The following is a 25,332-nucleotide window of genomic DNA, read 5'->3' as shown; positions in this document are numbered from 1 at the left end:
TTACCCTGCATCAGTCACTGACAATTAATAAATATTTACAAGTTTTTCCCAGTTGTTTGCTCCCATTCTTGTGCACACAACCCTGTGCACCTGTGTGAGTGTTTCTTTAGGACACGTTCTTAGAAGTGGAATTGCAATTATACTCCAATAAAGATGTTAAAAAAAAAAAAAAAAAGAAGTGGAATTGCTGTGTCAAAGGGTTCATTCATCCAACACCTAATGGGTTTGTACTGTGTAATAAGGGCCATTCTAGGTGCTGGAGAGATGTCTGGGAGCAAGATAAACAACTGTCCCTGCCCATGTGGAGGTGATAGTCTAGTGGGGGATGTTGCTAGTTTTTATTCTGATGGATGCTGTACACCCCAGTCCTGGAGCAGGATTCTGCAGGTGGTTGGACACCTTGGCCTTTGCTCTTTCTAAGATCTTCAGGGTCATGGGGCTGGGATCCACTTGGGAGTATGTGGGAGGAGACAGAGATGAAACTGTCAACTGGGGAACATGGAGGAATAGGGAAGGAGAGGTCCATTGTGAGGACCGTGGTGGACAGGAATGGAAGAGTCCACTTAGTCATGATTCAGGGGAGCAACAGATGGAAAAGTCCACTGGACAAAGGCATGAAATTGCCCATCTCACAACCAAGGGCTTGGGAGCTGGGATAGGGGTCAAGTGTTGAGAATGGGATAGTCCTGTCCCAAACGAACCGTTGCAGGCCACAGAGCTGGAACAGTCGGCTCTGGGGAAGGGAAGAGAGGAGTCTATTTTAGAACAAACCATTGTGTGTGTTGGGGGACATTAAGGCTACCAACAGAGATCCAAGGTGACTTACATGGGACATCAAACACCAGCCCCAGATGGAGGCAGTGTTGCACCATTTTGACCATCCACTGCCCATCACCTCAGCCTCCTGGCTCTCATCCAGCCTTGGAAGGTCTCCACTCTTCTGCTGAGGCCTCCATCTCCCCTACCTCCGCCTTCATCCCACCACTGGACCCATCCCCTCACCCCAACAGATTTGAATCAAAGGCGGGAGGAACCGTAAGCCAGCAGATAATGGGCTCCTGGAGAAGGGCAAGAATCAAATCTCTCCTTGGACTCTGGTCACTGTGACTCAGGTTGGAGCCATGGTTGCTGGGCCAGAATTGGGTCTACCCCCTCCCACAAACACTCTGTGATAGCTGCAGGGTCACAGGTTGCTGTCCACACAGCAGCCCTGGGGCCGGGCCTGGGTCTGGGTCTCCTAAAGACCTCGGGGATGGGGGACCCTGCCCAAGAGGACCTTGCTCTGGGAGACTGAGAAGAGCCTCAGAGAATCACCACTCTGTGGAGCTCTAGACCTGGGAGTTGGCATCGACTGTGATAGACAAGTGGAAAAGGAGGCGTGGCCCTGGGTATGGACAGATGTGGACACCCACATAAACCCTCCCTGACCAGCATGTTCTGAGGCACAGCCTTCCTCACAGGGGTGACCCTCCCTGCAGAGCCAGCTCCTGGGGGCTGCATGGTGAGGGCATCCCAGTTTACCTGAGTCCCCACCTACTCCTCCAAGAATAATAATGTCTTGACACTTAGGGTCATACCTTTGTGTGGACAGGTCCCAGGCCCTGGAGTCTGCATCCCAGGCCAGGAACAACATCTGCAGGAATGAGGGAGGTGTGGTCCGCTGGAGTCTTCCCCTCTCAGCCCACCTTCCATAATAACCATAGAAAGTACAATTACTGTTCATCTTATGTTTGCAAAGTGCCTGGGCTGATACTAAGCATCTCGTATGGATTCTCCTGTTTATCTCCACAACCAACCTCTGAGCACAGACACTATCATCATTATGATACTATAGATGTTATATACAGCTAGAGAGAGAGATTGTAATGAGAGATGGAGACACAGACAGACGTCCAGTTTCTTGCCAGAGTACCTACAGCTGGCATGTGCAGGAAGAGCTGAGTTTGGAACTCACCATGACTTCAGAGACACTAAGGAAGATAGGTATGTATTTGGGGAGTGGAGAGATTTGAATGAGCTCTGAGTTCTGCCCCAAATCTCAGGGTGGAGAATGTGGAGTCATTTTTCCAAGACAAGGAACCCTAGAGGTGGAAGAGGGGCTGGCAGAGAGGCAAGGGAGACCCAGGACCAAGTGGGGGTTATCACAGCCATCGGCGGGAGAGGGTGCCAGGAAGGAGGGCATAAGGAGTCAGCTGGCTGGGGTCAGAGGTTCCCCAGAACTGTGAGGACACCCTGCCTGGCGCTGCAGGGAAAGGTGGGTGCTGCCCAGGTCAGTGAGGTCACTCTGCCTGTGCCTCAGAGGAAACAAATTCTATTTTACCCCAGTGCTGTTCTTCTTTACTCAAATTTAATATTCTGCTAGTAGACATTGTGTACCTTATTCTCTGTGCAAATACGGAAGAGGACATCCAAAAGAGATACAGAAGGATTGGATTTTTCTTTCTCCCAAGGAAGATGGGATCCACGAGCTGGATTCCTCTGCACAGGAGATGGGTACAGGGAAGGATGGCTTGAAAGCACTCTGGAGTCATGACAAGGAGCATTTTCCCTTAGGTTCCCTGGGTAGATACAGCTCTTTCCTTCCTTCCTTCCTTCCTCCCTTCCTTCATCCCTCCCCTCTTCCCTTCCTCTCCTCCTCCCCCTCCTCCCCCTCCCCTCCTCCCCCTCCTCCCCCTCCTCCCCTCCTCCCCTCCTCCTCCCCCTCCCTTCCTCCTCCCCTCCTCCTCCTCTCCTCCTCCTCCTTCCCCTCCTCCCCTCCTCCTTCCCCTCCTCCTCCCCCTCCTCCTCCTCCTCCTCCCCCTCCTCCCCCTCTGCCTCCTCCTCCTCTTCCTTCTCCTCTTCCTTCTCCTCCTCCTTCTCCTCCTCCATGTGACAGATCCAAATTTTGAGATGCAGGGAGACCATGGTTTTGCCCGACCCCAGAAGTCAGCCTGTATGTGGCCCCCAAGGACACCCCCAATCAGCCTCCTCCCCGCATCAAGCCTGGGGCCCAGTGTGGATGCACGTGCTCTTATGATGAGGGTCCAAAATGACTTTTTTATTAAATTTCCAGTCTCTGTTTTGTTTCTCTTTCAATAATTTTAAAAACTGGTTCTAAAGCAAAATCCTGGGAATTCCCTGATGGTCCAGTGGTTAGGACTCCGTGCTTTCACTGCTGAGGGCCTAGGTTCAATCCCTGGTTGGGGAACTAAGATCCCACAAGCTGCACAGCACAGTCAAAAAAAAATCCTATTCATAGTAGAGAACTGGGAAAATGCAAGGACATGTGAGAGAGAACAGTACGTCCATCACAAGAAAACAGTTCTGAGCTTTATTCACCAAGACCCACAGTAAAGAACACACTTTACAAGTGACTCTAAAACAAATGCTTCACAGAACAATACTGACCCTTATACATGTGATACTCTCCAATATTTTCTATTCTGTTTTATGATGTGCTATGTTATTTCATTCTAATTCATTTAAAATGTGCAATTCTGGGCTTCCTTGGTGGCGCAGTGGTTAAGAATCCGCCTGGCAGTGCAGGGGACATGGATTCGAGCCCTGGTCCGGGAAGATCCCACATGCCTCGGAGGAACTAAGCCCGTGCGCCACAACTACTGAGCCTGCGCTCTAGAGCCTGCAAGCCAAACTACTGAGCCTATGCACCACAAGTACTGAAGCCTGCACGCAACTAGAGCCCGTGCTCTGCAAGAAGAGAAGCCACCACAATGAGAAGCCCGCACACCGCAATGAAGAGTAGCCCCTGCTTGCTGCAACTAGAGAAATCCCGCGCACAGCAGCGAAGACCCAACACAGCCAAAAATAAATAAATTTATTAAAATTAATAAATAAAATGTGCAATTCTATTCAGGATCCATAAAATATTTTCTTGACCATGAGTCACAACCTGTGGAAAGTCCTTCTCCAGGGTCCCAGTGTGTGTCCACCAGGTGACTTGCTGCTCTGGGTCCTGCAGGGAAGGTTCAAGGAAGCCTCATGATGTCCCTCTAATACAGGGTCCCCTGAAAGGTGCTGACCTGAAGGCTTCCTGCTCCCCTGGCATAGACCTGACTGGGGGAGGGGTGTATGGAGGGGTAGGCCATCCCAGATGTCTGGGAAAAACACTCCTATGTCTCTTTTTTACTCTGACACTACTACCACACCCACAACACTTCTGGGACGTGTGGGTTTTTTCCCCATACCAAAGCAATTCTCTTTGTCATCAGCTGGGTGTCCTACAATTCAATTCAATCCTGACACTAATGGGAGTTAGCACAGACCCAACAGGTTAAGGGCTCAGTCCCAAAAGACTGCCCCTTCCAGCTCAGATGCCCACTGATAGTCCCAGGTTGTCACCTGTACATCTGACCAATCAGCTACACATCAGAGGTTCCCATGACCCCCTTCTCAAATTCAGTCATTTGCTAGAATAGCTCACAGAACTCAGGGAAACACTTACTTACATTTACTGGTTTATTATATAATAAAGGACATGATAAAGGATACAGATGAACAGCCAGGTGAAGAAATACCTGGGGCGAGGTCCGGAAGGGTTCAGGGCACAATGTCCCTGTGGCATTGGGGTGCCCAGTCTCCCAGCATGGATGTGTTCACCAACCTGGAAGCTCCTGGAACTCCATGCTATTGGGATTTTATGGAGGCTTCCTCACATAGGCATGATCAATTATTAACTCCATTTCCAACCCTTTCCCTTCTCTGGAGGATGGGGGCCTGGTGCTGAAAATTCCAAGCTTGAAATCATAGCTTCGTCTTTCTGGTGACCAGGAGCCCACCCAGAGTCGCCTCATGAGGACAAAAGGTGCTACTAGTGCTCTTATCACATAGGAAATTATGTGGGTTTTAGGCGCTCTGTGCCAGGAACCAGGGGCAGAGACCAATATATAGTTTTTCTGTTATTTCAAAGAAGGCATCATCCTTTTGGTGGGGAGGGATACCAGCTCAGAGTAGATTGGGTTATAAAGAAATGACAGACAATAAGAGTTTATTTCTCACTCATGCTGCTTGCCCACCGCAGGTAGACTGGGGCTCTTCTCCACATTATCAACACCCTCATGCTAGGTCCCAGGGACACAGAGAAGCCATGTAGATGGCCCGGCAGAGACAAGAGAGTGGCTAAGCATGAACTGTCTCATCAAATGGTCAAGTCTGACCCTCGAAGGGGTGAGAGAGTGCGGTCCTCTGGGGGCAGAGAGAGCTAGGATATTTGTGAACATTCTAAAGTTAGCCACAAGGAGGGTGTGGCATCATAAAACTGTGGTGTGGGAGAACTGCCTAACCCAGTGGTTCTCAATGGGGGAGAGCGGGTGTGGATCTTGTCCCCTAGGGGACATTTGACAACGTCTGGAAACATTTTTGCTTGTCATGACTTGATGGGGGGAAGGTTACTGGCATCTAGTGGGTAGAGGTCAAGGATGCTGCTAAACATCTTACAATGCAGAGGACAGTGTCATCCCCCCTCCCCAAGAAAAAATATCCAGCCCCAAATGTCAATGGTGCCAAGGTTGAAACCCCTGGCTAAAGGGATGCTATTTAAATGGAAAGATTTCAGGCATTAGACAGAGGCGATCTCTCAGCGAGGGTAGGCAAGAAGGAGAATGGTACAGTTTTTCTCAGTCAATTTATCACAAGGCACTTATTAAGCCTTGACTGTGTACAGAACTCTGTGGGAAAGGCTGACAAGGTAAGAGAGGGGTTCCTGTCTTCATCTTAAGGGAGAAAGTTGATGGTGAATGTGTCCTCTTGTTCCCACTGCTCTGAGGGCCATCTCAGCTTAATGTCAAGGGATCTGTCTCTCAGCTTTCTTTTCTGTCCCACAGTCAATCTGTTGTTCCCTGTGCCAGCACCGCCCTATGTCAGGGACCATAGCTCCACAATATGACTGGCTGTTCAGAAGGCAAGTCCTTCCTCTTTGTCCTTCTTTAGGTCCTTTGCACATACGGGTACATTTTAGAATCTGCTGGTCAAGTTCCAGGATTGAAAAAAAGGGTCCCTGTTGGGATTCTGACTGGAATTTCATTGAATTTGTCGATCAACTTGGGGGTTAATGACATCTTTACGCTGTTGAGTCTTCCCACCTAAGAACCTGGGTTTTGTCTCCATTTTTAAGAACTTTCTTAAGTCTTCCATAAAGTTTTGTAATTTATTGCATCCACAGTTCACACATGTTTTGTTAGATTTATTTTCTGTTATTGTCTCTATTTCTCACAAGAATCTATGGGGTTGGTGTGGACCTGAGATTCAGAGAAGTGGCCAGACCCCACTCTCCAGTTCACAACTGAAGGAACTGTAAAAGAGGACAGATTTATTCTTCCATTAGAGACAGAGGGCTTGGGGTGTGCTGCTGGGGGCAGATGAAAGTCAGCCAACCAACCGCACTGTAGAAGAAATTATATGGGAACCACAGTAATCATATTTCTACTTTCAATGCAACACTAGACTTTAGAAATCTGGAAGGTACTGGGTGGGGGACAGAGGCAGAAAGGAGACTGAGAGACAATGAGAAAACTATACTGGCTTCATAATATTACTTTGGATTTAGTCCAGTTCACTTTATTTTGTTGACTTAATAAATCAAGATTTATTCTCCCTTAGGGAAACACATGGTCTTGTAGGATCACAGTTTTTGATCCCATGACATAGGCCAATGATGCTTTGGACAACATTTTATGTGTTTTACAGTTTTATCTGAATATTATATTCATAAAATGCATGGATCAAAGTATCACCCGTTCAGACTCTTCATAAGTGGGTAGGACATCTGAGTATCCTGTTCGCTTTGGGGTGATTAGCCATGGGACAGACAGGCTGGAAGCGGTCCCCTCTCTACAAATGTGTTTCTCTCTTTCATTATTACTGTGGAGGCTGAAGGTACCTCAGGCTCTAATTTGCTTCTTTCTCAGCATTCCCCATACCTATCCTCGGGGCCCTTCCCAGGTAGCAGGTAGGGATTTCACTGTCATTAGAAGTCATTAAAGTGCTGTCCACCCCGTGTAAGGGTGTTGAGGACCCAACTAGCCCTGTAGTTCTGGGGGTAGTTCTTGCTCTTTCTATCCATTTACCCTCCACCTACAGTCTCTCTGGATATACTCTTAACCTTCTTAGTTGTTTCAGCCCTCTCCTTTTGGCTTCCGGTTCTCTTCACCCTTGTAAATCTTATCTGAACTGCTTTCTCTTTCTAGGAATTCTTCACAATTTCTGGTTCCTGGATGGCATGCTTTCTTCTTTTCCAGTACATTATGAAATTTTCCCATCATTTCAGTGGAGCAGTGGGGAAGTAGACAAGTTTGCTTGAACAGCCATCTTCAGATAGTCTTTAAGGGTGTTTTTTAAAGTTCCTAGAGAAAAAGTGGTTTTCGTTTTATTACATTGTGTTCAGAGAATGTCCCTTGTATTCTTCTACATTTTGCCAGGGGTGGTGCTGGTGGTGGTGGAATTTATCAAGATTGTATTTATGGCCTATTATGGGTATTATACAGAAGGTTGGGCAGATTTTTCACTTTCTTTAATGAGCAATTCTTGGAGGCGAAAGTGATTGATACCAGCCAATCTGTGAGGTGTGGGAGGGGAGTCTACAAATGAACCTTTAAATTAACTTAACCTGATTATTCTAAGGCCCACTCCTGCTGTTTCTCCCTTTTGATTCTAAGTTTGGAGTTTTTCAGAGGCTTGGTTACAAAGCACAGCTCTTGCCTCTGGTGATTTGAGTTGCGATCTCATCTCCTCAGATTTCTCTACAAGTCTGATCCCACCTTTTTTCTATCTCCCAGGAGTGCCTCAGTATTTCTGGTGCCCACAAGCACCATTTCTTGTTTTCCTGGACTGTTAAGAATTTATCCTTAAAAACGCTTTTCCTCCCAAATCAATGGGATGTTGGGTGGGATGTGAGGTGGACATATGAGCTGTGTCTGTCACCTTGCTCCAATTGTCTCTTTTTGGGTGTGTTGTGCATTTTTGTCACTATATGAATGTAATTTTTCTCCATTTTATTTTCTAAATGGTTATTATTGTTATTATTATTACCTATAACAAGAAACATGTGGGGCTTCCCTGGTGGCGCAGTGGTTGAGAGTCTGCCTGCTGATGCAGGGGACACGGGTTTGTGCCCCGGTCTGGGAAGATCCCACATGCCGCAGAGCGGCTGGGCCCGTGAGCCATGGCCGCTGAGCCTGCGCGTCCGGAGCCTGTGCTCCGCAACGGGAGAGGCCACAGCAGTGAGAGGCCCACGTACTGCAAAAAATAAATAAATAAATAAACGTGATTTGCTCAGGATCCTGTGGGTCAGCTATTTGGGCTGGGCCAGATGGTTTTTCTGCTGGTCTTGCATGGGATCACTGATATAACTACAGTCAAATGGCAGGTGGGTTGAGGCCTCATCTAGGATGAGTCCTTGCTTCTTGTGGTCTTATCCTCCAACAGGCCAGCCTGGGCTTCTTCACGTAGCAGGCTTAGGTCCTCTGAGACCTGCTGCTTCCCCAGGCTCTGCTCTGCAGGTTCCCTTGCACCAAGTTTGGTGCAGGACTCAATCTGTTTTATTCTCCAAAAAAAATTCATTTCACAAGACAATGGTTACAGAAGGATACTTCATTGAAGATTTCATAGGGAAGACTGGTAAAAGTGAAGTATATATTTTACAAAGCTAAGCAGTTCACTGCAAAAATCACCTGAACTTCCTTTTTGTCCAAAAATATCACCCTTAGTTATTCTACAACTGGGTTCTTCTATTGCTTTCCTCTATCCCCAATCCTCAAAATGTCCATTTTCTTATTGGGACAATTTTACTCTCTCCAGACCTGGGTCCTCCACACTCAGCACTTAACACTGTCTTAAATGCTCTTGTTTTAGCTCAGGTTCCCAAGGAAACAGCCTTTGGGCCATATAGGACATCTCCAGACAGACTATACGTAGAAACCCTGCTTGGAACAGTGCATGAGAGGGAGGAAGATAGGAGAATTTAACTGCCAGGCTCACTCCCAGTTTCTTTTCTTATAGATCAAAATGTACCCCGTAGCCATTAACTCCCCCACACTTGCATCATCTGGCCACTTGGGCAGCTCTTTGGGAAGCCAGATCTCACACTTTGAGGTGCAGTGTTTCAGACAAGCCAAAAGTGGTGGGAGGAGCCAAAAGTGGTGGGAGGGGCCAGAAAATCCAGGCGTGCTGCTCATTTGCCTGGCTTTACAATGACATTTAAGGGTGAGAGCTAAATACTCCCAGGCAAGTCCTAAATTCACCTGGCAGTTGGAGTAGCCATCTGTGCTAGCTAATTGCCTGTATCTGAAGGAAAGATTAAAACTCCTGTCTCTAAGACTAGCAGGTGCTTACAGCCTGGAGCCGGGCGCCTAGGCTAAACTCTCAGGTGACAGGGAGCCAGGGCGCTTATCTTCCTCAACATCCACATTTCAAAGAGATGGCTCCAAGGCTTTTAAGAAAGACATTCCTGGCTTATGGGCTGGCAAGAGGCTTATTTAGCTTTTAAAAATATGTACATACATATCAAAGGGGCAGAGGAAGTATTCACAAATACTAGGTTTCTCAAGGAAATGCTTGATGAAAAATGAAGGGGAAGTGTCTTTCCCTTTTGACAACAGGGAAAATTCAATTTTGTGTTTATTTACCTTAACAATTTTCCCCTTTGGTTATTCTTTTATAGTTACACTACCATTCTTTAATTATCTCCGTGGCCATTTCTGCCTTTCTCTGGATAGTTTACAGCGCCTAAATATCCAGTAAGTCCATAGCAAGACACAAAGTAAAGCAATCATCAGAAATACAATAGAATGAATTTTAAAGTTTAAGATAATACTCACCTTGGGAGAAAAACACCTTAAATATGTCATACAAATGATGAATGGTTAATGCAGATTCTTTATTGAGCAAATGTGCAAAAATTCTCCTTCATCATACATTAATTGTACTGCTGTGCTGTCTTTAATGCTTGTGCTTTCTCTGTCTTAAACCTTCCGAGACTCTGCATGCCTGAGACTGTTTTTATTCCGCCCAATATAAAAGTTCCTTTCTTTCAACACTTTGGAGTTATTACACCACTGTCTCCTTGCCTCCACGGTGTTGTCTGAGAGATCTGACGTCAGTTTAATTATTCCTTTGTAAGTAAGCTACTCTTTCTCTCTGAAAGTTTTAAAAACAATTTTTGCTTATCTTTCATAATTTTACATTTCACTGTGTCTAGGGATATGTAGAGGGGGTATATGGGTGGGGCTGTTATTTGTTATAATTGCCTAGCCCAGTGGGTGGAGGGAGTGCTAGGGAAGGAATAGTTAGTTACCAGTCAGCCTGACTGCAATTTTCTATGAGCTTTCCAACCCCACTATGCCTTGATGTGACCATGCCACTTTGGACTGGCACTGGACCAACCCAGCCACTTTTCTGCTCTGTGGTGTTTAAAGGACAGGTAATGAGCCTTCTAGAAAATATGAGGAGAAAAAGGAATGCAATTAGAAAGCTCCATCTCAGCTTATCCTCCATCTGTGGTCTCTGGCCTTTTCCCACAAACCATCAAGAGTTTTGTTGCTGGGAGCTGTTCTGAAATCCAACCACCTTCTCACCTCTTCAAGGTCACACAGCTGGTAAGTTGCGTGCGAAGCCAGAATTTGAACCCATAAGTTCTGGCTTCAGAGTTTGCACTCTAAAAGGCTAATGCTCTTAATTATTCTATAATTCAACCATTAATTAGCATCTCTATCCATCCCCTAAACAACACAAGAACTTCTCTTTTCTTTCTTGTCCCTCCCCTCATCTTCCATGCTTATATTACCTGAAATTGTAGTTCAAGATTGTAATTTTTTCTTATTTTTATTTTTTTAATTTATTATTTTTTTGCTGCATTGGGTCTTCAGTGCTGCGCACAGGCTTTCTTTAGTTGCAGCGAGCGGAGGCTACTCTTCGTTGCCGTGCACGGGCTTCTCATTGTGGTGGCTTCTCTTGTTGCAGAGCACGGGCTCTAGGTGTGTGGGCTTCAGTAGTTGTGGCGCATGGGCTTAGTTACTCCGAGGCATGTGGGATCTTCCTGGACCAGGGATCAAACCCGTGTCCTCTGCACTGGCAGGTGGATTCTTTTTTTTTTTTAACATCTTTATTGGGGTATAATTTCTTTACAATGGTGTGTTAGTTTCTGCTTTATAATGAAGTGAATCAGTTATACATATACACATGTTCCCATATCTCTTCCCTCTTGCATCTCCCTCCCTCCCATCCTCCCTATCCCACCCCTCCAGGCGGTCACAAAGCACCGAGCTGCGCCACCAGGGAAGTCCCAAGATTGTAATTTTTAAAATTTACAATCAAACTTATTTAGATTTTTCAATAAATTTTATTGTTTTCCCCCTCAACATTGCTTTACTGGAACCCCTTCCTTCCTCCTAAATCCATTTTTTCTTCTTCTTGCTGGATCACATACCTTAATCATACTTTCAGAAAGGGTAAGTGTATGATGAACTTTCTGAAACATTTTTTGCTCTCGTCTGGCTTATTTTGGCTGGATCTAGAAATCTAGGTTCAAAGTTATTTCTCATCAGCTCTTTGAAGAACTTCTCCATTATATTCTCTCCCTTTTCTCCCTGGAAACTTTCAGGATTTTCCCTTTATCTTCTGGGTTTTTATCTTTAACCTAAAAATTTTATTTTGTGTGTGTATGTGTATGTGTGTGTGTGTGTTTGAGTCATGCTCAGAACTTAGTGTCTCTTTTCAGTTTGAAGATTCATTTCTCTCTTCAGCTTAGAAAATTCTAGAACATTATTTCTTCATGTATTTGCCTTCTCTCCAGTCTTTCTATTCTCTATGTCTGGAACTCCTATTAGATGAATGTTGAAACTTCTGGCATCTATTCTCCATTTCCTTTCTTTTTTTCCTTTCATACATTCTACTTCTTAATCCATTTGTGCTATACTGTGAAGTAATGCCATTACCCGAACACATTTTTTTCATTGGTTTGCTCCAATTTCTCTTACTGATTTGTAAGAGCTTTTTTATATATTAAGGATAGTTGCTTTTAATTTGTTGCATATTGTAGGAGAATAGAATATGCCTCTCTGGCATAAAGATTACTTTAAGCTGATTATTTTGAGAAACAGCGGACACTGGAGAAGTTCTAGAGAGAAGTTACTCTTTTGTAAGGGAAATTTACATTTATAAAGGAAATCTCCATTTGTAAGACTGTCACCTTCTCTGTGCTAGGAAGAGAAGGATGACTGTAAATCACAAGAAACTCTTACCCATGAAGAAAGCACTGACTTAAATCTGCATAACAAATCTTATCCTTGTTTACCATACTTGCCCTGGTCACCTTTCCATACCTTGCCTCTCAACCGGAAGCCCCAAACCCCTTTTTCCTTTGTTTTAAGCCAAGTTGCTATCTGAATCCTAGCTCTAGCCATCGCTTTGAGTTACTCATCCCTGAGTCTCTCCCATCTGTATATGATTTACACATATTAATAAACTTCCACTTGTTTTCCTCTTATTAATGTCTTTTGTTACAGAGCCCCAACCAAGAACCTAGAATGGTAGAAGGAAAAGATTTTTTTCCTCCCCTACAACGTTTCAACATTTTCCTTCAAATTTGCTTTTCAAATGGTTTGTCTATGGTGTCTTTTGACTTAGGTAACACTTTAATTTTTACATCTTAAATATGTCAGATTTGTTGCTCTTACCCTTGGTGTAATGACAAGAAATGCCATGCCACCTCAAGATTTATCATAATATTTTCCTAAATTTTCTTCTAGTTCTTTATAACTTCAAATTTTCACATGTAAATCTCTAATTTTTCTTGAATTTATTATTTTATGTGGTAAAGGTAAGAATTTAATCTTTATTTTTTCCAAATGGATGGACACTTGTCAAACTATCATTTACTATACAATCTGTCTTTTGCCCACTGTTTGGAAATGCATGTTAAAGTTTTGTATATAAGTCAGTTTATTTTATCATCTTTCTATTTTGTTTCACTAATTGTTTCTCTGTGTATTAGTTTTCTCTTGCTGTTATAACAAATTACCACATACTTAGTGGCTTAAAACAACACAAATTTATTAGCTTATACCTCTGTAGGTCAGAAATTCAAAATGAGTCTCACTGGGCTAAAATCAAGGTGTTCCCAGGGCTGTGTTCCTTTCTGGAGGCTCCAGAAAAGAAACCATTTTCTGGCTTTTTCCAGCTTCTAGAGGCTGCCCACATTCCTTGGCTCATGGCCCCCTTTCCTCCATCCATGAAGCCAACACATAACATCTCTCTGACCCTGCTTCTGTCATCACATCTTTCTCTGACTCCTGCTTCCATCCTCCACTTATAAAGTCCCTTGTGATGACCTTAGACCCACCCAGATAATCCAGGATGATCTATTTTAAAAGTTTAGCAACCTTAATTCCACCTGAAATTTTAATTCCCCTTTACATATAACAACATATTCACAGGTTCTGGGGATAAGGATATGAACACCTCTGTAGGAAGAGGCACTATTCCAGGCCCCTTACTGATTTTCAAGTACATCTCAGCATTTGTTAAGGCAAGAATACCCTACTATTCTTTTGCAAAAAATCTTAGTTGTAAAATAAATAAATCCTGGTGATGTAATGTACAGCATGGTGACTATAGTTAATATTATACTGTATATTTGAAAGTTGCTAAGAAAATTGATCTTTTTTAAAATAAATTTTATTTATTTATTTATTTTTGGCTACATTGGGTCTTCATTGCTGTGCATGGGGCTTAAGATAACTGATCTTAAAAGTTCTCATCACAAGAAAAAAAATGTGTAACTATGTGTGGTAATGGATGTTAACTTGACTTATTGTGGTGATCATTTCACAGTATATACAAACATTGAATCATTATGTTGTACACCTGAAACTAATATAATGTTATATGTCAATTATATCACAATTTAAAAAGAATTCAGGCTTGTACATCTGAGTATTTTCTCAAAAGAATAAATAAAAATGTTTCATAATTGTCTAAACTTCAAATAATTCATAAAAACTAAAAATAATTCTTGGCTATTCCCATATATTTATCCTTCTGCCACTTGGTTTTCCACTGGCAAACTTTAGAATCAATATGGCATAATCCAAAAAAACCCAGTCATAATCCAAAGAAAATCCCACCTGGATTTTGTTTAGAAATTGCATTAAGTAGAAAATTGCAGTACATAGAAATTGTATAAAATAGATATCAGAAATGACATCTGGGGACTTCCCTGGTGGCGCAGTGGTTAAGAATCTGCCTGCCAATGCTGGGGACATGGGTTCGAGCCCTAGTCCAGGAGGATCCCACATTCAGTGGAGCCACTAAGCTCGTGCGCCACAACTACTGAGCCTGAGCTCTAGAGCCCGTGAGCTACAACTACTGAGCCCATGTGCCACAACTACTGAAGCCCGCGTGCCTAGAGCCCGTGCTCTGAAACAAGAGAAGCCACTGCAATGAGAAGCCCGCGCACCACAACGAACAGTAACCCCTGCTCACAGCAACTAGAGAAAGCCCAAGCAGCAACGAAGACCCAATGCAGCCAAAAATAAATAAGTTAATTAATTAAATTTTAAAAAAAGAAATGACATCTGTACAATATTGAATCTCCTCATCCAGAAATAGAATATTTCTGCAAATTTGTTCCTATTTTCTTTTCTATTCTTGAGTTCAGTTTTATAGTGTTGTTACTACAGTCACGCATATTTCTGATTCAGTTTATTCTTAGTTTTTTTAACCATTTTATTGTTGTTGTAAATGGAATATTTTCCCCCGTTATAATTTCTATCTGATTATTGCCAAGAGGTAGGAATACAAGTTGATTTTTGGATATTTATTTTGTGTCCATGCCAACTTACTGAATTCTTTTTTCTAATTCTAATAGTTTTGTTGATTTTCTTGGACCTCCTAAGTATATAATCTCATCATCTGAAAAGAATATTATATTTGCCATCATTTCAAAATATTTACCCCTCTTACTGCACTGGGCATCATGTCCAGATCAATATTGACGAATAGTGATTAATAGTGGGAATAGTGGGCAATGAACACATGAGGACTGAGATTTAAAACATAATACCATTTACAATTGCTGCCAAGGAAATGAAATACTTAGGTGTAAATCTAATAAAACATGTATAGAACTTGTATGCTGAAAACTACAAAATATTGAGGAAAAGAACCAGAGAAGATTCAACATAGTAAAGGTGTCAGTTTTCCACACTTTGATATACAGACTTAATGCAATTCTTATCAAAATTCCAGCGATATTGTAGCTATAGACAAGATTACTCTAAAGTTTATATGGAAAGGCAAAGGAACTAGAATAACTAAAAACAATTTTGAAAAAGAATTAAGTGGAAGGAATCACTCTACTAAATTTCAAGGAATCAGATGTGATGTTGTGGAGAAAATAGACACATAGATCAACAGAACAAAATAGAAAACCCAGAAATAGTTGCACACTGATTTTTTTACAAAATTACAAAAGTAATTCAGTGGAAGAAGGACTGTCTTCTTAAGAAATGGTGCTGGAGCAACTGGATATCCACGGGCTCCCCAAAAAGAACATTGACCTAAACCTCATACCTAATATAAAAATTAATTCAAATGGATCATAGATTTAAATGTAAAACATAAAAATTTAAAACTTGAGCATGATGAAGAGTTCTTAAACATGACACCAAAAGCACAACCCATTAAAAAAAAAAAGATAAATTAGACTTCATCAAAATTTAAGTTTCACTCTGCAAGAGACCCTGCTGAGAGGATGATCTCTTTGGGTGGTGTTCAATATGAAGATTTACATTTTTCAGGCCAGGCACTGGAATTTCAAGTTAGCATTTATTATTAAAAAGCAAGCTTGTTGGGCTTCCCTTGTGGCACAGTGGCTAAGAATCCACCTGCCAGTGCAGGGGACACGGGTTCAAGCCCTGGTCCGGGAAGATCCCACATGCCGCGGAGCAACTAAGCCCATGTGCCACAACTACTGAGCCTGCGCCCTAGAGTCCGCGAGCCACAACTACTGAGTCTGCGCGTGTGGAGCCCATGCTCCACAACGAGAGAAGCCACCACAGTGAGAAGTCCGCGCACTGCAACAAAGAGTAGCCCCCGCTTGCCACAACTAGAGAAAGCCCGTGTGCAGCAATGAAGACCCAACACAACCAAAAAATAAATTTTAAAAATAAATAATTTGTTTTAAATAAAGCAACCTTGTTGTGCTTCACTTTAGTGGCAGTAAAGAAGGAACAGTGAAACAAGGAGTATACAGAAGTAATCAACTCTAGTCAACTGCCCCATTTCTAAATATGGAGAGGAGAAAAAAGATTATATAACTGTAGTGGCTTGTATATGCATAAAAATTATCTGAGAAGACAAATGAATGTCTCTTAAACACTTGAAAACTTCTTTCATAAAGAAACACATGTGAATTTTAACAGCAATACCATTTTCACCTATTGGGGGGCAAAATTCCATGTTGGCAAGGCTGTGATGTAATTGGCTGATGGGAGAGAAAAATGGCCACCCTGGCTCCTCCTTGGACCTGTTATGCTTGCTCCTACCTCAGGCCCTCTGCACTTGCTGCTGCCTCTGTCTGGAACTTTGTCTAAATAACCATGGGACTTGCTCCTTCTAGCCAATCGAGGACCCAGCTTCTTGTCCTTTCCTCAGTGAGGTCTCCCTGACTGCCCCCACCCCCCGCCACCACCCCTGGCGTCACAGTCATCACTCATTTTCCTCATAGTGCTCATCTTTATCGGGAATGATTATCTGTTTTCCTCTCTTCTACTAGATCAGAGATCAGCAATTTTTTCCTGAAAAGGGCCAGATAATAAATACCTTGGGCTTTGTGAGCCCTATGGTCTCTGTTGCAACTCCTCAGCTCTGCTGCTGTAGCACTAAAGAACCATCAACAATGTGTAAATGAACAAGTGTGACTGTGTTTTAATAAAACTTTATTTGCAGACACTGAAATTCAATTTCATATTAATTTTCAAGGGTCACAAATTATTCTTCTTTTTATTTTTTTTCAATCATTTAGAAATGTGCAAACCATCCTTAGCTTGGGGGACATACAAGAAGGCAGTGGGCTGAATTTTGCCTGCAGGCAATAGTTTGCCCTTTCTTGTGTTAGAACATCAACTTCAGGGGTTATTGTCTGCTTGATACATTGCTATATCCCCAGCACCTAGAGCAGTGCCTGGCAGCCAGTAGGCTCTCAAGAGATATTTCCTGAGTGAGCAAGTGAACAGATCTATGAGTTGTGTAGGGAGCTACTGAACTGTGGAGATATGGGTGAACAGATGAGAGCTGGCAGTCCTACTCTTGGGGCCTCAATTTACCCCTGTGTGAACCTAGGAAAGGTCCCCCAAGAAGTCCTAGAAAGAGATCAAAAAACTGAAGCCAGAGTTGCAATTCAGCATCTTTATTCTTCCCCTTTAGCTCGAGGGTGATCCTGACAAACAGCTTCTGCCAGGAGGAGGCAGAAAAGACTGGGCTGGGCAGGGGCTCCCCAAGGACCTGGCCTCCCCCTCCTCCCATGGGGCTGGAGTTGGGGTTAGGGCCATGATCCAAGCTCGGCATCCCCTGGGGAGGAAGGGAGAGGACCACTCTTCAGCCTCTGTAGCCCCCTCCTCCAACAGCCATGTTGATGGGAACCAGCCACCTCCACACCCCAGGCAGGAGGGACCCGGGTGAGCAGCCCCATCTTCCTCCACGTGCACAGGCACATGCACACGGGGGCCCAGGCGGAGCAGGGCTTGGTCAGTGTCCAGATACATGGCTCTGGCCTGTGGCCCAGTTGGCAAACATGAAACCTAGACTGATCGCCATGAAGAGGACCCCCAGGATACCAAAACACAGAGCCTGTGGATTTGAGGGAGAAAAGATGGAGCTGGTTGGGTACCTACACCCAAGCTCCTCCAAAGGATGTTCCTCAAGCCCTCCACCCCCTCCAGAGAGTGCCCCATTCATTCATGACCCTCCTTTCCTGCTCCCTCTCCTTCCTTAAAACCAGCGCCTTCCTGTGAACCCTCCTTCCATCTTCCTAGAACCCTTCAGGGAGTACTCTCCCGCATCCTCCTTGAAAACATTCCAACCCTCTTCTAAGAGTGCTCCTTCCATCTGTCTGAAGAATGCTTCCTATAAGCCAGCCCCCTTTTGAGTGCTTCCTGTCTTCTTAGACCCTTCTTGTGCTCTGTCTGCTCAGGCCCTTCCTATGACAATCTCCTTCATTCTTCCAGACCATCTGCCCCCCTCCCCGCCAAGCCTTCTCTTGAAAATGTTCCTTCAACTTCTAGCCATCCTGGAGTGCTCCCTCCGCAGAATGCTCCCTCTTTCCCCAGCCCTCCCCTGGAATGCTCACCTGGATCTTGGGCCACGAGTAGAGGGGCTCCACCTCAGAGGGTACAATGCGGAGGTAGAAGACGCTGGGAAGGATGAAAATGAGGCTGGGGGCTGAGGTGGACCCTGAAGGACAAGCAGGAGGGACAGAATCAATGTAAGTTTGGGGTACAAGGCCCATATTAGGTGGGGTCTGGGACTGGGGTTGGGGGTACTGACCGATAACCCCAAAGATATCCCGGATAGTTGGCACGCAGATGACGAGGACGTTGACCAAGACAAGGAGGATCAGGGCTATGGCCACATGGCGTGGCCAGCTGAAGGCCTTGCTTGGGAAGAGCAGCTGCTGCAGAGCCCGGCGGATCTGTGACCAGAGTAGGGTAGGACACAGGTCAGGGCTCAAGCACTACCTCCCCTTCCATGTAGTCATCTGTCTTTAACACCGCCCTCAGTCTGAGATCCCTGATTTCCCCTCCATCTGACTGTCTCTCCACCCTGTCTGACCATCCTTCTGTGCTTCCAACTTCTGAATGAGCATCCTGCCTCCCTTCTGTCTGACAACCCATGACTCTTCCTTCTGTCTGATCATCCATCTATTCCTCCATTCACTGTCTGAAATCTTGTCCTCCTCCTCTATCCAACTATCTCTGCCTCCTCCTGTCTGACCACCCACTTGTGCTTTCACCCTGAGATCCCTGTCCCTCTCTCTCCATCTGACAACCTCCATATCTCCCCCCTCTGTCTAGTCATCCCACCTCTCCATCTGAGAGCCTTGTCCCTCCTACACCTCACTACTCCTGCCTCCACCCTTTTTCTGGCCATCCCTATTTCTCCATCCTGAATGTCTATCTGTGCCTCTTCCCTGTCTGACCATTCCTGCCTCCCTCTTCTGTCTAGCCAGACACCTGCGCCTCCTCCCTCCAACTGACTGCCCCTGTCCTCCTGATTCTTTCTGCTTTGCCGTCTATGTCCACCTTGTGTCTGCCCATCTATTTTTTCCCTCTCCGTCCATTTGACAACTCTGCCTTCCCCGTCTGTCCGTCCCAACCTCCTCTATCCAACCATCCATCCACTCCCATCTCCACTGTCCATCCAAACATTCCTGTCTATGCCCTCTACCCATCCATCCATGTCCCTCCGCTCCATGGGCCCACCCTCGCCCCCAACGCACAGGGAACAGCACGACTGGCACAGTGAGAGTCACCGCAAGCAGCACAGCTAGGCGCACACAGAGGATGAGCAGATCCTGCTGGCTGTACATGTGCAGCATCTCCGCCTCCACGCTGCCTGGGACATGGGACATGGGATACAGGATGTGACTGGAGCACCAGGACCAGTGTCCCAGAAACATATACGTGTGCACGCGCGCGCGCACACACACACACACACAGATGGTGACAAAATCTCCATGTGTGATGCGTACAGTCCCTTTGGAAGCTGATAGGTCTGAGGGCATGGAGGGAAAGTGCTCAGGTTCCTGCCCAGCAGTCTGCCCAGTCCCCACACCAGCTCCCTACCCAACCCTGGCCCCAGCCCCACTCACTGTAGAAGGTCAGGTAGCCAAAGGTCGCTGTGAGTGCATACATGCAGAACATGGCCCCAATGGACACGTTGGCCACGGCCTGCATTCTGCGCTTGGAGGGCCTGAGGTATAGAGGTCATAGAACTGTCATGCCCAGACCCCTGGACTTGGTCCAGGCCCCTCAAAACCAGCCCCCACCCTCCAGAGTCCCCTCCTCCCAGAGCTGATGTTCAGCTAGTACACACTGGGATGCCGATCTCTGCCTCCCCTGTACTAGCCACTCCTCCCTTCTCTGTCCATCCATCTTACCCCATATGACCATCTTTGCCTATCTCTCCACCTATCTCTGCCTCTCTCTTCCATTAGACTGTCACAGCCTCTCCCTTCATTCTGATCATCCATGCTGTCCCTCTGACTGATCATCCCCAGATCCCCCCATCATATCATCCCTGCCCTCCCTTTGTCCATCCATATCCCTCTCCATCTGACCATCCCCATCTCCAGATCCCATCCACGTATGCCACCCCTCCATCTCATCTTCTCAGCCTCCCCTCTTGTCCATTCACACTTGTACTGGATGTTAAAAGAGTAGAATACTTAAGTTCCAATTAGTAAACAGTCACTGCCCTGCGTCCCCCAAGGCCTCCTGGCCACCTCAAACCCCTCCCTTGGCACTATCTAGCCACAATCAAGCTACAGCACAAGGACTGTTGTAGGGCTTGTGGCTTATGACTATCGCCCCACCTGCTGCCCCATCACACATGCCCACTTGCCTGCCCACTCACCGGCAGAGTTCTGTGTAGATGGGCAGCACCTCAGGGTGGCAGACAAAAGCAAAAGCCATAATGGGCACTGTGTAGAACATCTGGGGGAGTGGCCCAAGTACAAGAGATTAGAGCCTGCAGGGTTCCATCCTCTCCTCCCCATCCCCCCAGCCCCACCACTGCCCTCCATATCAGACACATGGAAGCCCCCAGTGTCTGATACCTGGCTCCACTCTGAGCAGAGTGCACTGTGTGACAGAACCAGAGGACCTGAGTGAGGTGCAAGGCATAGACATACGCCTGCACACCAACCTGTGAGTCAGCTGTGAACATCTGGGCCTCACAGCTTGTGTTGAGGCTTGGGGGGCTCTTCCTCTCCACTTCTGTCTCATTGTGGCCTACAGCACACCCAAGCTGGAACTTCTTATAGATGACCTGGGGGAGGGAGGGTGTGGAAGTGAGGTCATGGGGAAGGCTATGTCCCAATGCCCCAAACTCCCTCCGCACTTTTTCATGTCCTTCTCCCTCAGACTCACCGAAATGAGGAAAAATAGCATACAGGTCAGAGAGAGACCACTGGTATACCCCAGGTAGCCTGCAAGGGGCAATATATGGAGCCTCAGAAATCAAGGGACCCCCCCAGAGCAAATATCAACCCCCGCAGGCTGGCCTTCAAGGCCCCCTCACCCCAATTTTGCCACACTTTACACAAACTTCTACTTCTATCTGGACCACCCCACCACCACCACACACACACGCACTTAGCAAACTCCTATTCATCTGTTAAAAACCCACACCAAACAAGCTCTCCTCTGGTATTCCACAGCCCTTGAAAGTCGAGATTCTTTGAATCTGGCTCCCCTTCTCTAATTCCACTATCCAATGACCAATTCAGGAAGCCTCTTACCCAAGTGTCTCATGAGGGCCAGTGGCAGGATGATTAACACACTGACAATGATGATGAGGAGGTTTCCCTTCAAGAACCAGTCCCTAAGGAGACAGGTAAACATAGTGAGTAGCTGCCTGCCAAAGAAAACTGTCAGGCAGACGCTCATAGAAGACAGCTGGACAGAGAGGTTTCTGCATGCAGTCAGGAGAGATGGGCTGACCCCTCAGCTGTGAGAAGTCATCCAGGTGGTTGCAGAGACAAATGGCACAAAATGATTGATGGAAACAGCCAGACGGATTATCAGACTCTCAGTCACACACAGTCAGAGGGATATAGCTGGAAACACACACACAGCTGGACAAAACTGTGCCATCAGACCTCAAATGGACATACAACCAGATGAGCAAACAATACCCCACATCAGCCAGACTCACATAGTCCAACACAAGGTACCAGACACAGAGAGAGTCATGACCCTGGTATGTCTGATAGGTAGAACACCAGTCTGATGATCTGGTAGGCAGGCAACAACGCAGAGTCAGACAAAAAGTCAGAAACACACACGTGTGGTCATTTGAACAACTCAAGGTTTGTTGAGCACCTGAAAGTGGCAGGGCCGATTTGGCCACACAGTCAAAGATGGAAATAGAGACAGAATCAGCCAGCTGGCCACTCAGTTGGAACCAAGCTCAAAGAAAGAGCAGGATCTGTACAGAGATTGGAGGGAGGTACCCAGGCAAGATAGTCTGTTAATACAGGATTGGTTGAACAACTGCTCATGTATTCTAAAGAATTTTATTAAGTGCTTACTATGCTCCAGGTATTCACACATTCTCTTTCTACCTTAGACACACAGTTACACAGACATGAACCAACAAAGTACCATTGGTCATATATACAGTGGGAGCTAATTATAATAATTAGACACACCTAGTCACATAGACTGTCAGCTACCTGGATGGTTTCAGGATCAAACCAAAGATCTAACAGTATACACAGAATCAGCTATCATATACAAACAGTTGAAAAGTTTCAGCCAGCCGATGGATCCAGAATTAAACAGTCAGCTGGATACATACTCAGAACAACAGGCAAACATACATGGCTAGAACCATAATACAGAAGACATATACAGTTGTAGTTGAGGATCACACACAAACAGCCAGAAAGAATTTGCCAGAACGATGGTCACCAAGTTAAACACAGAAAGTTAAACACAAGTCACGTATACTTAGCTGGCACCACGGTACACTGCACACACACGTGCACATACTCTCTTGGAGTCAGTGACCATACACTTATAGCTAGACAGATTCAGCCAGCCTAATGGACCCAGAATCAAACAGAATCCACTGGACAGAGAAAGTCAGAGTAAGCAAATGTCAAACACACATGGTTGGAGCCACAGTATACAGGACACAGCTGTAGTCAGCTAGCATACAGATGGCCAGAGAACCTGCCAGTATAAGAGTCACAGAATCAAACCCACGGACAGAGTTTAGGTCAACTGGATAGGTACAGCCACACGGTCAACATCAGAGTACCCTGCACACACAGAGTCAGCCAGAACAGTCACAAAAATCAACACATGGTCTTGCTGGACTCCTACAGCCAGAGCAACAGCCACACGTACTACTGGCATCACAACACACAGGAATCGCAGTCTGAACAAACTGGCCTGCCCAACTGTCTCAAAATGGAAGACCTGGGGGTCAGCTGGACACACAGTTGAAGCTAGTAGCCAGACCTCACGGGCAGAATCAGTGGTCTGTGGGCCAGAGCCAAGGGGTGTTGCACACTCACCCCTCAGGGTCCATGTCCAGGAAAGTGCCGATAACCAGGGGGAGTTCGGATTTGATGATGAACAGGTAACTGGACATGGCTGGTGCAGGTGGGGGGAGGTGTAAGCAGAAGGATCCCTCTCATCTCCCTCCCACCCCAGCCTGGGGAAGCCCACCTCAGCCCACCCTCTTCCCCCAAGCTGACCCCCACCTCCCAGAGTCCTCACCCCCAACATTGTGCAGACAGATGACCGCGGCCACCACTACCTTCCCCGCAGGCCCCAGCGCCCTCTGTCCCAGCTGTTCATAGGCTCGGATGCCTGGAGGGGAGGGGATCAGAAAGGAACAGATTGTGGGTCGAGGAGCCCAGGCCAGGGGTGAGTTGGAGGCCAGAGAGTCTGGGAGCTGGGGAGCTGGGGCTTGGGCTAATTGGGCCTCATTGCTGGGAGCTGGAGGTGAGGGCTAAGCAGTTGGGGTTGGAGTCTGGTAGGTGGATCTGTGGCCAGGGAGAAGGTTGGGGGCCAGATGTGGGTAGTTGGGGTCTTGGGGCAGGATATGGACTGAGGCCATGGCAGGAGTAAATCCGAGAGCTGGGGGCTGAGGACCAGCAGTCTCAGGGTTGCGGTGCTGGCTCCCATGGGTACGTGTGCTGGAGACTGAGGGGTGGGGGCTAGAAGTGGCGTGGAGTGGTCTGGGGTGGGGGCTCTGGTTTGATGGCCAGACTGAGGGCTGAGGGCTGGGAACCTGGGAGCCCAGATGAGGGCTGAGGGCCAGGGTGCCGTCTGGGGTCTGGAGCCCAGAGAGCTGAGTGTGGTGTCTGGGGTCCTGGGTCCAGGATCTGGGGTCCAAGGTCTAGGTTGAGCTCTGGGTCTCACCTACAACACCAGCACAGGTCAGCAGGAGATGGATGGAGTACGAAGACAGAAGAGCGATGCAGAGCAGCAGGGCCCTGTGGCAGATGGCACTGATTGGACTTGGCCCCCAGGCCTCCCGCCTGCCCACCACACCCCTCCCCCACCCCAGACTGCCTAGGACTCACAAGAAGAAGAGGACCCCTGTGTGGGCCATGGCATAGGCCAGCCCCAGGATGCCGCTGCCCATGATGGCGTTGCTGAGGTTGAACACTGACATTCCAAACGATGTCTTCCCCTCGAACTGCGGGTAAGGGGCAAGGCCCGGGCACACATGGGGAGGGGGACCAGGGAAGGAGACCAGTGCCGGGGCCTGGGAAAGACTAGGGAGGAAGCGACTGGGGCAGAGGAGAAGCCCAGGAAGGGCCATCAGAGGAAGGAAAAGGATTTGAAGAGGAGGAGAGCTGGAAGGGGAAAGGCTAGGTGAGATTTTAGAGGGGAGCAGGTGGAAGTGGAGAGGAACAGGGAAGGGTGGGGCAGCGACCAGAGGCAAAACAGCTGAAGGGAATAACCGGGAAGAGGGAGCAGCAGGGGAGGGGCTGAGCTGGGCAAGGTGCAGCTGGGACAGATCCTGTGGGGTCACTCACATCCATGAACTGGGCTGGCTTCCTCCCAGGAGAAGGACTATGGCTGGGCAGGAAGCCCTCGTGCTCCTGCCTGTAGCTAGAATAGGCAGGGAAATTGAGGCTGATGAGAAGGTAATTCTGATCCCTGACCTCAACCCCTTGGGTCCCCGACTCACTCCACAGCACCCCCAGGGAGGGCTCCGTTCATCTTTGGATCCTGCAGTTCCATCCTGTGGGCAGAGAAATGGGGTGGGGGGTTCAGAGGTGGAGCAGGGGGACTTACAAAGTGGGGAGAATTAGATGAAGGGGGTCGGGGGGGTCCGATAGTGACAGACAGATAGATATAGAAACAGAGACACAAAGATGAGGTGAGGGGAACAGGAACAGAGGGATTAGAGAGACAGGGAGACAAGTGGAGATAATTGGAGACAAGAGGGAGAGGCCAACAAAGAGATGAGAGAGAGAGAGAGGGACTCAGGGGAGAGACACCAACAGTTACTCACTGAGACATGGAGAAAAAGAGGGCAGCAAGAGGTAGAGGGGTAGAGACAGAGACAGAAAGAGAGAGATACCGACCCCTCAGC

The 25,332-nt window shown here is 46.7% G+C and overlaps 1 protein-coding gene across 1 annotated transcript; it reads right to left on the bottom strand.

The window, feature by feature from the left end:
• Positions 1–17,296: 17,296 nt before the first annotated feature.
• On the bottom strand, positions 17,297–24,977 carry SLC38A5 (solute carrier family 38 member 5). Its single transcript, XM_060137254.1, has 15 exons — positions 24,925–24,977; positions 24,770–24,845; positions 24,311–24,426; positions 24,147–24,220; positions 23,499–23,591; positions 23,294–23,372; positions 21,509–21,591; positions 21,138–21,196; positions 20,914–21,036; positions 20,623–20,702; positions 19,859–19,959; positions 19,487–19,602; positions 18,535–18,679; positions 18,338–18,441; positions 17,297–17,838 (listed from the first exon to the last, which is right to left on the bottom strand). Exons 1-15 carry the CDS (start codon positions 24,975–24,977, stop codon positions 17,737–17,739), a joined length of 1,404 nt encoding a protein of 467 aa, XP_059993237.1. The 3' UTR covers positions 17,297–17,736.
• Positions 24,978–25,332: the final 355 nt, after the last annotated feature.

This window comes from Lagenorhynchus albirostris, chromosome X (assembly GCF_949774975.1).
Source record: "Lagenorhynchus albirostris chromosome X, mLagAlb1.1, whole genome shotgun sequence".
NCBI classification, from domain to species: domain Eukaryota; kingdom Metazoa; phylum Chordata; class Mammalia; order Artiodactyla; family Delphinidae; genus Lagenorhynchus; species Lagenorhynchus albirostris.
Note: the sequence above shows the minus strand (reverse complement) of the source record. Positions and strands in the feature narration are given on the sequence as shown.